The 12,538-nt window shown below is 39.3% G+C and overlaps 1 protein-coding gene across 2 annotated transcripts; it reads right to left on the bottom strand.

Moving 5' to 3' along the window:
* Window positions 1-8,330: 8,330 nt before the first annotated feature.
* Window positions 8,331-10,818, bottom strand: marveld1 (MARVEL domain containing 1). 2 transcript variants are annotated; one of them, XM_036126568.1, is made up of 2 exons: window positions 10,758-10,818; window positions 8,331-10,127 (listed from the first exon to the last, which is right to left on the bottom strand). In XM_036126568.1, exon 2 carries the CDS (start codon window positions 9,683-9,685, stop codon window positions 9,188-9,190), a length of 498 nt encoding a protein of 165 aa, XP_035982461.1. In that variant the 5' UTR covers window positions 9,686-10,127; window positions 10,758-10,818; the 3' UTR covers window positions 8,331-9,187. The 2 variants fall into 2 exon arrangements, with proteins under 2 accessions (XP_035982461.1, XP_012736104.2); XM_012880650.3 differs by lacking the exon at window positions 10,758-10,818 and having other exon boundaries at window positions 8,331-9,788; window positions 9,945-10,150.
* Between the last annotated feature and the right edge of the window lie 1,720 nt (window positions 10,819-12,538).

Below are 12,538 nucleotides of genomic sequence, written 5' to 3'. Positions count from 1 at the left end.
GGCCTTTGACCGGCCCTGACCTGAGAGGGCTGACCTAAGATGGCACTGGTGAGTTTTTTGCTTTGCTTGCATATGCTAACTGCTGGTTTTTAATTAACCAGTAAAAGATCTTGGTTTGAAAAAAAAAACTATATATACTCATTTGCAATCTTGTTGGAGAGTAAATTCACGCTTTAAATATAGAACCATTAACTTGTATCTGCAGAAAGTTACTGGAACATTCAAGCCCATCTTTGGCTGAAGTAACCAAGATAAAAAAACAAAACAACCCCCCCCCCCCCCAGCATTTTCACACACATTTAACAGATCTGAAAATATTTACATATTGATAATTACAATTAACATGCATTTCTTTGGAAGGAAGCAGAAGCAGCCACATATTTAAATTTCTGTCAGGTTTCTTCTTCGATTCTTAGAGAAAAATATGTACTGAATTAAATGTTTGATAATGTGGTTTCTGTGGATGAAACTGAAAGTATTTACAATACAACCAATGCAGTTTTCTTAACATGCTCCCATGTGTCGTACTCTGCTGCTGTAGAAACCTTAAGTTAAAACATGTTGTGATGTTGACATACTTCCTCTGTCTAGAGCCGGCCCGAGGGACCAGAAAATTATGGCTGTGATCTTCAGGTGACCTTGACTTCTTATACGAAATAGGAAAAAAAAAAAAAAGGAATACTGTCGCATGATATGAATATGTGTAAGGTAGTGCTGTAAGTTTCAGGACATCAGTTGCTCATATTGTGACTTTAAGTACACAAACTGAGTTCTGAGTTCTGAATACTTAAAACTAAAAGAAAATCAAGGTTTTGGATTAACCTGGGATTAAATCCATCCATTGGTGATTTAAGAGATTGCCGCTTGTCCCAAATGAGTTGTTGACACTAATGATGGCATAACCAGCCAGGTTGGGTTGGATGAAATCACCATTTTAAAAGTACTTGTTGTATGTACTCGGGTTATATCTGTCTGATATTAAATTTGTTTGCAGACTTGAAACATCTAAATGCCACAAAAAAGCAAAAACAGAAGAAATCTGTAGGATTAAAAAAAAACTTTCAAGAGAAGGAACGTTTATATGTCTCAAAGGGCGCCACCTGGTGCATAAATGACTAATTGCAAACAAAGAGGTGAACAATACTCAGTTAAAGCTATTGAAAAAGATACATTTGTGGCTTCCACATATTAAATATACTATAAGTGTTTTTTTATGATATTAGATTAATAGTCAGTAATAAAACCGAATATTGAAACAGAACTTTTTTTTCTTTAATGTTTACTTTTCACAACAGTGAACATTGTGATTTAGATTTTTTTAGTTTTTGACTCTGTCCACAACAGCTGATTGTTATGAAATGAGGAAAATGATGGAGAGAGCTTGCTGGGAAGTGTCTTGTTAGCTCAGAAATTCCACCATCAACACTCGGAGGCCATTTCCTGTCAGTGAACACTTATGTGGGAAACGGCAGCAGACAACAACCATTAAGAATCAGATGGAAAAGCAGCAGTTGATTGTACAGATGAGATGTTTAAATAGGATAAAACTTTTTTTGACTGGTAAATAAGAGAACAGCAGCAAATATGCATTGGTTAGCATTTCAGAAACTTTAAAATATTAAACAGGAAACAAGTAATTTTGCAGAGCCATTCCCTTCCGCTTTGGGTTTCTCAGATTCCATCTCTCTGTAACACATTCTGCTTGAAAAGTTGGCCAGACTGGCAGATTAAAGGAAGTGGTGGTATTTTAAAAGCCCTATAAATAGCAGGCACTGACTGCCCTCACACAACACATGGACACAAGGCCTGGTCAGAGTTATGGTGTTTCCGAAAGCCGCTTTTTACAAATGTTTATGGTTTCCTTGCATGTGAGTGAGTGGTGAAACTATGCATAGCAGTATCAGAGACGAACACAGATGCCATTCCCAACATGTGGCTGATTCAAGCCTCACGCAAACAGGAAATGCGGATCTCAGATTTCTGTTTTCAGATACTGTCACAAATTTCCCTCTTTTTTTTCTTCTTGTTTTCCTCTCCTCGTTCACTTGTTCATTGTTCCTTCCTGTGGTTTCTCGACCCTTCTCCGCGTCTCCTTGGCAGTGGAATGTGCGTCTCAGCAGTAGCTGTTGAAAGGGTGGTTAAATAGGGCACTGCTGTGTGGGCTTCTTTGTTTTCGTCTTTCTTTTTACATCTGTGGACATGTAGACACTGGAGCCAGACAAGAAAAAAAAAACAAAAAAGAAAAGAGGAGAAAATGCTGACAAGGTGCAGCACTTCCAACAGGAGTTACTCACCTAAAGCTTGAATAGCAGAGGCTTCCACAGACCTGCGGAGCTGCTGAAAGGATTTTACCCTGCATAGGGAACATAAAAATGTCTTTTGGCTGAATATACAGCAAGTCTGAAAATGTTTTGATACATTTTTCCATATTCTGATAGTTGTTATTTCAAAGAGAAATGTTTTAATTTTTGCCTTTATCTGGTTTTCATTAGGTCAGACTTTTTTGTTCTTTTGCTTTCAGTGATGATGGAAAAAAACAAACAAACAAACAAACCAAAAAACAAGTATTTACACCCCTGACAGATTTGGATTTAAAATTATTTCCATTCAACCAAAATGCCTGTTTGTGAAATAGAATTATTCTCATAATTTTTTATTAGAACTACAGCAGTTGAACCCTTCTTATAATGGCTGACCAACTTGCTGCGTGTTTCCACTGGTAATTTGAGCTCAAACTTTCATCACTCTAACCTTTAGCGGGATGTCCATCAGATTTGTATCAGGACTGCAACTTAAAACAATAGTTTCACTTTGCATTATTTTAAATACTTTTTTTTTAAATGCTGTGCTGACTCTGTGTTATAAGATCATGGTCATTCAATATTGAATTTTAGCTTATTCTGATTCACATTTTTCTGTTTTTATAATTTACATGCTGGCAACCATGGATTTTCAAAAACAATGTTTTGAAACATTTTTCTTTAATGGTCAAACTATTTGTTCATCTTGTCTTTTACAGAAGACCACCTATCTTTACTTTGTTTTGCCTAGATTCTCCTGGAACATATCATCAATACAGAAATCTTGACGTTTCGGGCTCACTTCCCCCAACTTTAAAGATACCTGGGGATGGAAGTTTTTTCCTACCTAATCCAATTGTCTCTTTTACAGCACTACACATCCTATGCTGTGTTATGGTACACCCTTTTTACTTATACATGGGTTTTAACCTTAAAATCTAAGCAAATTTCTCAAGTAGTATTCATTTTACCCTTTTTACATTTTTTCATAACAGCAGCCTGTTTGAATGACACTTCACACCGGGTCGTGTTCCTTGGGGAAAACAAGCTCATCGTAAATCATGGTCATCATTTTAAAGAAGGGATTTTAGTGCGAAACTTGTTGATTGCACTCAAGCCAGAAGAGGAACCACATTCCATTAAAAGCAGTTGCCTGATCTTGTAAACCACATCTGAACCTTTGTTCACAAACATTCAGACTTTTGCAGTCAGTTTGATACTTTTTGACGGACATGATCATCCGATTTTCACCGCTGCAGCTGCATTCAACAGGGTGTCCTACTTTCAGGGAGGGACAGAAAATGTTCTCTGAGGGGTTATAACAACACTTGGTCTGTTGCAGATGGTGGGAGAGGCCATTCAGGAAATGTCTTGTTAGCTGACCAACCACAAGAAATCATACAGTTGGCACTCCATCCTTGCGCCTCTCTCTACATGCCCTAATGGCTGTGCTGCTTTTACTGTCTGCGCAGATGGAAAAAGTACCAAAATGTCATTCTTGTGATGCCTGCACCCTTGTGGAAGTAAATCTTGTGTTGTTGTGAATGCTCAGGATGTAACTTTTAAATTGGCCGAACCTTTTAAAAGCTGTATAATATAATAACGGACAGCCTTTTTAATGAAATTACTTTAACAGCTTATCTGGAGAATCTTTCAGTGGTTTTAATTGTCATCACAGTATCGAGTCAAATAAGACTTAAAGGATTTTCTTTGGTTACTGTCAATGACTTATTACCTCGTATTTGAGGGAGTTTTTTTTTTTGGGCTGCACACGCGACCGATGATGTGTCTCCATTTAGCTGGATGCATCGATTGTGTTTTTGGCAGGCAGCGACACGTGGACAGGACAACATTTCTGCACAACCCGCCACAGGGAGAAGGGTGGGTGGGAGTGAGGGGGAAGCTCGTTTTCTTCTTCAGAAGTATTTTGTCCCTGTGCTGCAGCTGGTTAACATTAACCCTCAGCATCGCTGCAGCAGCTCAGGGTTTACGCTGTATTTATTTACGCTGATGATTCAAATAGTAAAGAATGCATTTCACACTGAGAGTCGGGACAACATGTTTTAATGTTGATGCTATTTCTCTCAACAGTTACTCGTCATGTCCAGTTGTCAGCATGCCACGTGTATGCTTTGCTCTATATTCTGCATGTTGCTCGCAAAAATGTTTTAGAGAAACACAACTATTAAAGCACAGTCTTGTCCTTGTTCTAAAGGAATAAAAGTTGCAAAACACTGCAGTGATATGTGGATGCAAGTGACATTAAAGCAACATATTTGAAGCATGTCTAGCAGCCATATGCAGACTTGAACAGATGAGGCAATGAATCATCTATACTTGGCTTTACTTTCATTGGCTGAAGCTTTAGCCCACCTCCACAACCCCAACAGACTGTTCCGGTAAGAGCAAGCCTCCTTCCAGATTATTTTGAAAGCAGCACACCCATTCTTACTCACGCATCAACTGTGCACATTGGTCAGATGCTTATGTGAGAGATTCTATTCTAATTTATTTAATTTTTTTAACTCAGCACAATACAGTTCCTTGACTCACCTGATTGAGTTGTATGTTTTTAAAAAATCTCTGCTGACAGGACAAGGATTTTTATCTTTAAAAGTGCAATCAAAGAAGATTTTGTCAGATGTCGTTCAAAAGAAGTTTTTTTTATAAAAGAGCAATTTTGTCAAATTTACCTTGGAAAAAAAACAACAATCAAGGTTTGTAACGTTTCTCTAGTGTCACTGCCATCCACAAACACAGAATCGTAACAGCAAATAGACAACACAAAAGCTGGCTTTTTTCACTCTAAGAAAGCCTTTAATAATGTTTGCCCATCTGTCCTTATTACTCAGTTATCAAACTGTATTTTCACCTGAAGCATGAAGTGGTTAAAATCACATATGAGTGACAGAAAAATTAATGAGAAATGTTCACAGTGAGAAATTATTCACGGTAATGTTGGTGAACAGCTTCAAGGCAATTCATGTCATCTCAAATTCATACTCTCATTTTGTACCTATATGCATTTTGGCCTTAATTATTTCAATTTCTTATCCATAATCAAACCATTTTGTACCTATGTTATTAACCATAGTAAATCAGTTTATCTTTCATTGTGGCTAAGTATTTTCTTGCATTGTGGAGATAAATTGTCATAGAAGATGCTCAACTCTTTCGTATAATTCATTCCAATTGTATATCATTACCAGAAAACGTTTTACACTATTCTGGCTCATTTTAACCTGATTCTTGTTTGGACCGGTTGACTCTTGTAAGATATGACAGTTTATGACCCCTGATCAAACCAGGGTAATTCTGGGTGACTGGCTGGTAGATGCTTTTCACTGAAGTCATCCAACAACATTTCCTTACAGTGGACTATATCTGTAGAAAGTTATTTTACATCATTAGCTGTTAAAGCAGGTATAAAATGTCCTACTGGTGAGTTAAAGGTTAACATATCAATCCTCCTGCAATAGAAGAAATTGGGTACACAATGTATACAAAATAAAAAATGACCTCTACCCATGGTGAACCTCAGGGTTCTATATTAAGTTGTTTATTTTTAGTTTTTTTTTAATCAAATCTATTATTGACCTTCTTGAACATTGTCTTCCTAATGCTACTTGTCAGAATGAATGCAGCTACACTCGCTGTATATTTTAATATCTAACTGTATATTTTAATATCAAAAAGCAGAAGGCATAAGTAGAACTGTCAGATATAGCGGTTAAAATCTCGGCCTGGTTATTTAACTCATGATTTGATTTCAATGTTGATTTAAAAAAAAATCAAGTCTTTAAGATATCCAGCCCCAAAGATGGAGGCCAGGAATAGCGCAGGATCAAAGTATTTAGGCAGAATAGTTTCTTTGCAATTTTTTTCATAAAAAAAACCCATCTGTCAAAAAGTTGGAAAACTTTATGAATTTTAAACATGTAAGAATCAATTGCTGAAGCTTCGCAGATGTAAATGAAGACAGTGTTTCTGTTACAGATGGAATAATGCAATCAAACAGGAAGGACTAGCATTCATTAGAAATTCAATTCAAATTCAAAAATACTTTTTTCATCCCAGAGGGAAGCTAAATTAAATAAAAATAAAAATATTATTCGAACAAGCTTAAAACACTATAGAGGGAAAGTCAAAGTATCACTGTAGAGTTTTTACTAAATACGATTATTTACAAGCGCAGCCAAAAGTCATGTGGACCCCAAGCAGAATTTATTTGAGGACCAACTTCCAGCGTAAAGCCTGAAGCATTTATGCTACTGTTGTCTTGTCTCTAAAACTCAAATCTCAAATCTGGAACTGACATTGAAACCCAAGTTAAAAGGTTTGCGCCCTAGTTTCAAGTCGGAAAACCAGCGGGATTTCTTAACTGTAAGCTCTAGTGATACAAAGGGTTAATGTGCTTCTCTGCGTCTTATGCATTCAAACACTAAACAAAAAGGTTAATTAATATAAGTTGCTTAGCATTATATCTGCCACTAGTTTTTAAAGATGGAAACTGCCAAAACTGCCAGTAAACAGTTCACACCTAACTGACTACGTTTGAGTTGCGTGGCAGCCATATTGATTGGCCACAAAGTCACAAAATGTTTTGATAAGTTTTGATTATTTATCACTAGAATAAAAAGCAATAAATAGTTAGACTTTTTAGTAGCATATACCATTTGGCATAGCTTTTTTCCTCCTCCATTAAACAATTTTCCATTAGCAATATTTAAACTTGTTCACATTAGATTGTGCAAAGCAGCTCTTGGCAATCAGCTCTGCTTTTGTTTATGTCCCGTTTTGGCATTTTTTCAGTACCGAAAATTGTGCTTCTTTATCAAACAGGATGAGAGTTCTACCTTGTCTTTTGTAAACAATTGTTTAGAGTTAATATCCATTTGTTCTGCCAATTTTACTCGACAGCTTTGCTATTTCTTCTCCTCTCCTCTTACAATCTGCCAATATTTGTTTTCTTCTACTGAAAGTCCTTTTGCGCTAACAGTTACACTGAGGATCTTCTGCCTTTAAATCACACCAGCATACTCGTCTTTTATGAATCTAAAGTTTTGCTGTTTAAGCAGATAAGCTTAGAGTTTAGCTTTCTCTTCTGTTCCTGCAAACTTTCAAATTTTCAACACATTGCTTTTTTCCTGTTGATTGCAGCTTCTTCGGAGAGTTTTTGGCTTATTTACACGTATTTTAGCAGATCAGCTAGAAGTTATGCCTTTGCTCTCTTTAAGTTAGTAGCTTTTCTTCTGTTTTTTAACAACTATTTTCACATCAATTTCAACTTCTTTATAATTTTTCTGCTGAACTGTTATTTTACTTGAGTGGATAAAATTCCTTTTCTTCTTTGCTGTTTTTGGCTTTAAATCAGTGTTTTTTGTGTTTAAATCAGTTTTTTTTTTTTTTGGTATTTTTAGTGGACTTCAGCTTTCTGAACAGTTTTAAAGATGATTTTTTTCCTCTTTCAGCATTTACACAAACCTGAACAGAACTGACACAACTCTGAAAGGCCACAGCGGTCGCAGGCACAGACACAAGGCACCACCCCAGAGCAGCCATATGCCCCAAACAGAGGTAGACCATCATTGAAACACAGGGGCCTCCAGGCCAAAGAGGCACAGAGTAAGATATGGGGCCCCAAACACCCCCACAATCAGCTTCCTCTCATTGGAGACTTCATACTTATACTGTACCCACTGAACTAAGGAACATGATATCCGTAGATAAGCTTTCTAAATGTGTAATATACCGGTTGGTATCAAATCTATAATCACATCTAGATGAGATGATGTGGTAAATTGATCATGATCTTTTTCATTTGGTTTATTATACAATTTTCACTATTTTGTAGTTTAATATATGATTAAAATGCTGGATTTTACATTTTAATCTGATTTCCCAGCAACAACCTGCCAGAGATGCTGAAGATTTATGGAAAATCTGTAACAATCAGGGGATGGTCTTAACGCTTGCATTGACCACTGTGCATTGTGGCTTTTTAAACAAATTCAGTAAAGAAGCAGCTCATTGATTCTCAACCTGATCATCTTTATTCTCGACCTTACAATTAATTATAATATATTAGGAACGTATTTGTTCAACATACATGTTACAGCACCGTGCACATCCATGTTGGAGGAGGTTGACGCTGCCGCCACCTTGTTGAGTAAACAGTTAACAGTAATAATAGTAATCATCTTTATTGTCATTGCAACATACATCCCAATGCAATTTGTTCTCTGCATTTAAACCATCCCCTTAGGGGGGGCAGCAGGCTGCCACTGTGCGGCGCCCGGGGAGCAATCTGGGGTTAAGGGTCTTGCTCAGGGACCCAGAGTGGCAGTCTGTGGGAGTTGAACCCAGAATGCAAGAGCAGTGCTCCAACCACCAGGGGACCACTCCCCATGCCTCCTGACTGAAGATGAAACTGGATGTTTGAGTTACAGACAAAAACAGCTGAGAGTCAGAATCTTTTATCCGTAGACTGTCATCATACAAAAATGTGTAAAAAGATAAAAAATATATATATATTATAAAAAAAATGCAGCAATCCAACAACTTAAGACTGAGTCAATATACGTATTAGGCTGTTTTTTATTATGTAAAAAACAAAAAAAGAAGTCCTCTAGCAAAGTTCTGATTCAATGTTTCGCCTATTTTCTGTCATGGCAATGGCATTATTATTAAAGCTAATATTGTGACTTGTACACCATTAAATCAAACCCACTGTGGGAATCCTTGGCCTCTGTACCCAGAGCTGCTTTTCATGCAACAACCTCCAGGGATAGCAACCTCTTTGAATAAGATTACAGTGAAGGGGACTATTCTACATCTTGCAGCGGATGCTCCTCGTCCATCCCTCACCTCAACCTGACTCTGTGTCATCAGATGACAGTTTGTTCTCCCCGGCTCTTCCTGCACCCGCCATAGATGACCGACAAGAGGTAGCTGAGGCAGCACAGGCAGGCGAACACGGCCGCTGTGAGGTAGACCTTATACAGGCAGAGGTGCTGGTAAAGCTCCAGGTTGCAGTAGGAGTAGCTCTCCGTCTTGTAGATCATGACTCCTATGGCCGGCAGGTAAAGCGCGGCGGCGGCCACGTCGTGCGTCAGGTTGGTGCACAGCCAGCGCTCTCCTCCCAGCAGAGGGACCAGGTCGTGCTTGTCCAGGAGGGTGAGGAAGAACAGGGCGAGGGTGAGGAGCCAGAAGAGGACGGCGACGAACAGGACGAAGTGGATGGAGCCCTCGTACTTGTTGGCAGCCACCGTGATCCACAGCCCGGCTCCGAACACGATCTGCAGGATCCGAGCGATTCCCAAGAAGCTCCTGAGGAACTTGGAGATGTTGCTCCTCACCTGCGACTGGGGAGGTTGGGGTGGCATCGCGCGCTCTCTCTGTCTCCGTGTTCTTCTCTCGGTTCAGACTCCAGCGAGCTTCTTTTTCCCCCCCTGAACAGGGCGGGTACTTTTTGCCAGCTGCAAACAGCTGGAGAAAAAAAGAAAAAAAAAAGATGGGCAAAAAAAGTGGAAGTAGCCTGAAGGAGCTTGGAGGAGGATGCGAGGTCCAATAAAAGAAGCCGAAGTGCGGGAATAGAGAGACTCTGTGTTCTTTCCACAGCCCCGGGATTTTGAAATGACAAACCTTCTTGCAGGCTCTGTTTCGTCTTTTCCGTTTCCTCTGTTGAATGCAGAGTCTGTCTTTGGGGGTTGGGGCGGGTGAGTTGGGATGGGGTGGGGGTCTGTTATTCGAACCCTGCTCCTCCTCTGCTGGACTCCGGCTCTCCGTCAGTCATACTGGGAGTGGCAGATTCGCCTCACGACATCACTGTGCTTGGAAAAAAAAAAGGTTTTCCAAGTTTCACAAACACAGACAAGGGGTTCATTCATACTATTTTGATTCATAATTTGAGATGCCTATGACAATAACGGTGATCGATTAATTTCAGAAAACAGGCAACAGGCGTCGCATTGATGCATTATTACTATTACTGCTAAAAAGTGTACGCAACCTGTAAACATATTGCATTTCTAAAATAAAAACTAAGCTATGTAAATAGGGTTTTACTTTTATTTTCTTTGTTCATGTCTTCTTTAAAAAGAAACAAAAGAGGCTGGCGCGCGTATGACTGTCTCAACGAAACTGCCCCTAACAACATGGCAGCGACACTGACGTAGCCTGCGCACTCTGGACTCTCATCAACATGTTCCTTCTTTGTTCGTGAACTCATGCATGGACTCATCAGCTGTGCTCTCCCGGTTGATGTGCGTTTATCTTTTGAACAAACGTGGGGCTCAGTCTATGAAGCGGTCTGTGACTTTGTTTCTTTGATTGGTCACCACCAGTGCTGTTCGTTGTAGCCTAATAATGCCAGCTCTGTTGACGGAGCTCCAGCAATCATAAGCCCTGCATGCGTCATCCCGGCGCAGGATCCTCACATGCTACTTGCTTTCTTACATTAATGACAGACGCTCCTCGCTCCAGCCTGGCCCATTGACGTCAATGAGCTCGCGACCCGGACGCCCTACGTGGCCAGTGGGCGGAGCAAAGCGCACTTCCCTCCCCGACGCACCGTTTATTGGTTGAAAGAACTTTTACCAGACCGGAGAGGCGGGCGCATGCGCGATCCTCCATTCTCGTTAGCCTGTTTTTTTTTTTTTTTTTTTTTTACGTCATTGGTTTATAAATGACACTCGGCTCGATAGGAGCCAAATCGAAGCGCTTCTAAACAGAGCCGCAACAGTTTGTCAGCATCCAGTGCGGTTTATCTTCTGTTTTAAAGAGTGCAGCACGAGGAAAAGTCTCATAGATGGACTGAATCTCCGGGTAAGTGCACATTATTTAATTATTTTTAATATCTTTTTTGTCACAATAATCGAATTTCTCATCCTACCCGTCTGATTGATGTGCGTTTAAATCTGAGTTTATCCCATCAACCTTACTGCAACTATCAGAGATAAACTTTTTGTGGGACGTGGTTCATATGAGGAGGTAAAAAAGAATAAGCCTGGAGTGTGAAATGTTGCATGAGCTGATGTCAACCACTGACCCAGTTGTGAAACCTGCTCGACTAGTTAATGTATAAAAACACACTGTGTGCTGTGTGTGAACTGGCTCTCAAGGTTGAGATGCTGTGCAGATTGCAGTGCAGCTAAAAGAGGATGTGTCACTCATTTTGACTAACAAATAATGATGAGCTAATTTATGTAAACCTTTAACATGTATTACTTGAACAAAAACTCTTAAAGATTAAATTAAAGCAACATACAATGACTTGAAAAAATATCCCAATCCCTTAAATTTTTTCCTCTTTTGGCATCACATAGTTTATTTTTGTTTAGTTTGAGATTTTACGTGATAGGAACAGTCATCAATTTCCATGTGTTGCCACAGATTATCAATTGGATTTATTGGGTCCACACTCTGGGCTATTCTAACACACACATTCTTTGATTTAAACCATTTCATTGGAGATCTTAGGGTAGTTGTCCTGCTGGTAGGTGAAGCTCAACCCTAGTTTCAAGTGTTTTGCAGCCTCTCTGAGGGTATCATCCAGGATTGCCCTGTATTTACCTTCGTTTATCCTTTATTAACTCTGACTAGCTTACCTATTCCTGCAGTAGAAAAACATCACCCTAGCATGATGATGCCACCAGCATGTCTCAGCCTGGTTCAGGCTGATGTGCCGCGTTCGTTTTCCACTGCACATCTCCTTTTGGATGCAGGTTCCATCCGACCAGAACGCAGTGGAAACTGCACACAGTGTTTTGTCAGCAATTGCTTTTTTTTTTATACGACTCCTCTGTAAAGTCCCTATTTGTGGAGCGCTCAACTAACAGCAGCCACATTGTGCTGACTTACCCATTATCTTTTACAAACGAACTATAGTAGTTTTGATATACAGTTTTTTTTATGTAGAAGTTAGAACTGCGTTCAATCCGAACTTTGTTTTCACATTGTGAATACAATTGTTGGGGATAAACCTTTTTGATAGGAACGATGGCAGCTGAGTTTGTCGCACCCTCAGGGAAGATGGCCTGTTACGTAATATGTTGTTCAATAACATAATTACAGCTGCAAAGAATTGCACTTCTACCATTAGTTTAAAAGGGTTTCGCAATATTGATGAGAACGTTTAAAAAGAAGAACTAGTAAACATAATAGCCACAGTGGAGTGCCTGCAGAGCTACTTGCAGCTCTAGAGCCTCAGGTTGCAGACTTCTGGTATAGGTGGATGT

Source organism: Fundulus heteroclitus, chromosome 22 (assembly GCF_011125445.2).
Source record: "Fundulus heteroclitus isolate FHET01 chromosome 22, MU-UCD_Fhet_4.1, whole genome shotgun sequence".
Classification (NCBI taxonomy): Eukaryota; Metazoa; Chordata; class Actinopteri; order Cyprinodontiformes; family Fundulidae; genus Fundulus; species Fundulus heteroclitus.
Note: the sequence above shows the minus strand (reverse complement) of the source record. Positions and strands in the feature narration are given on the sequence as shown.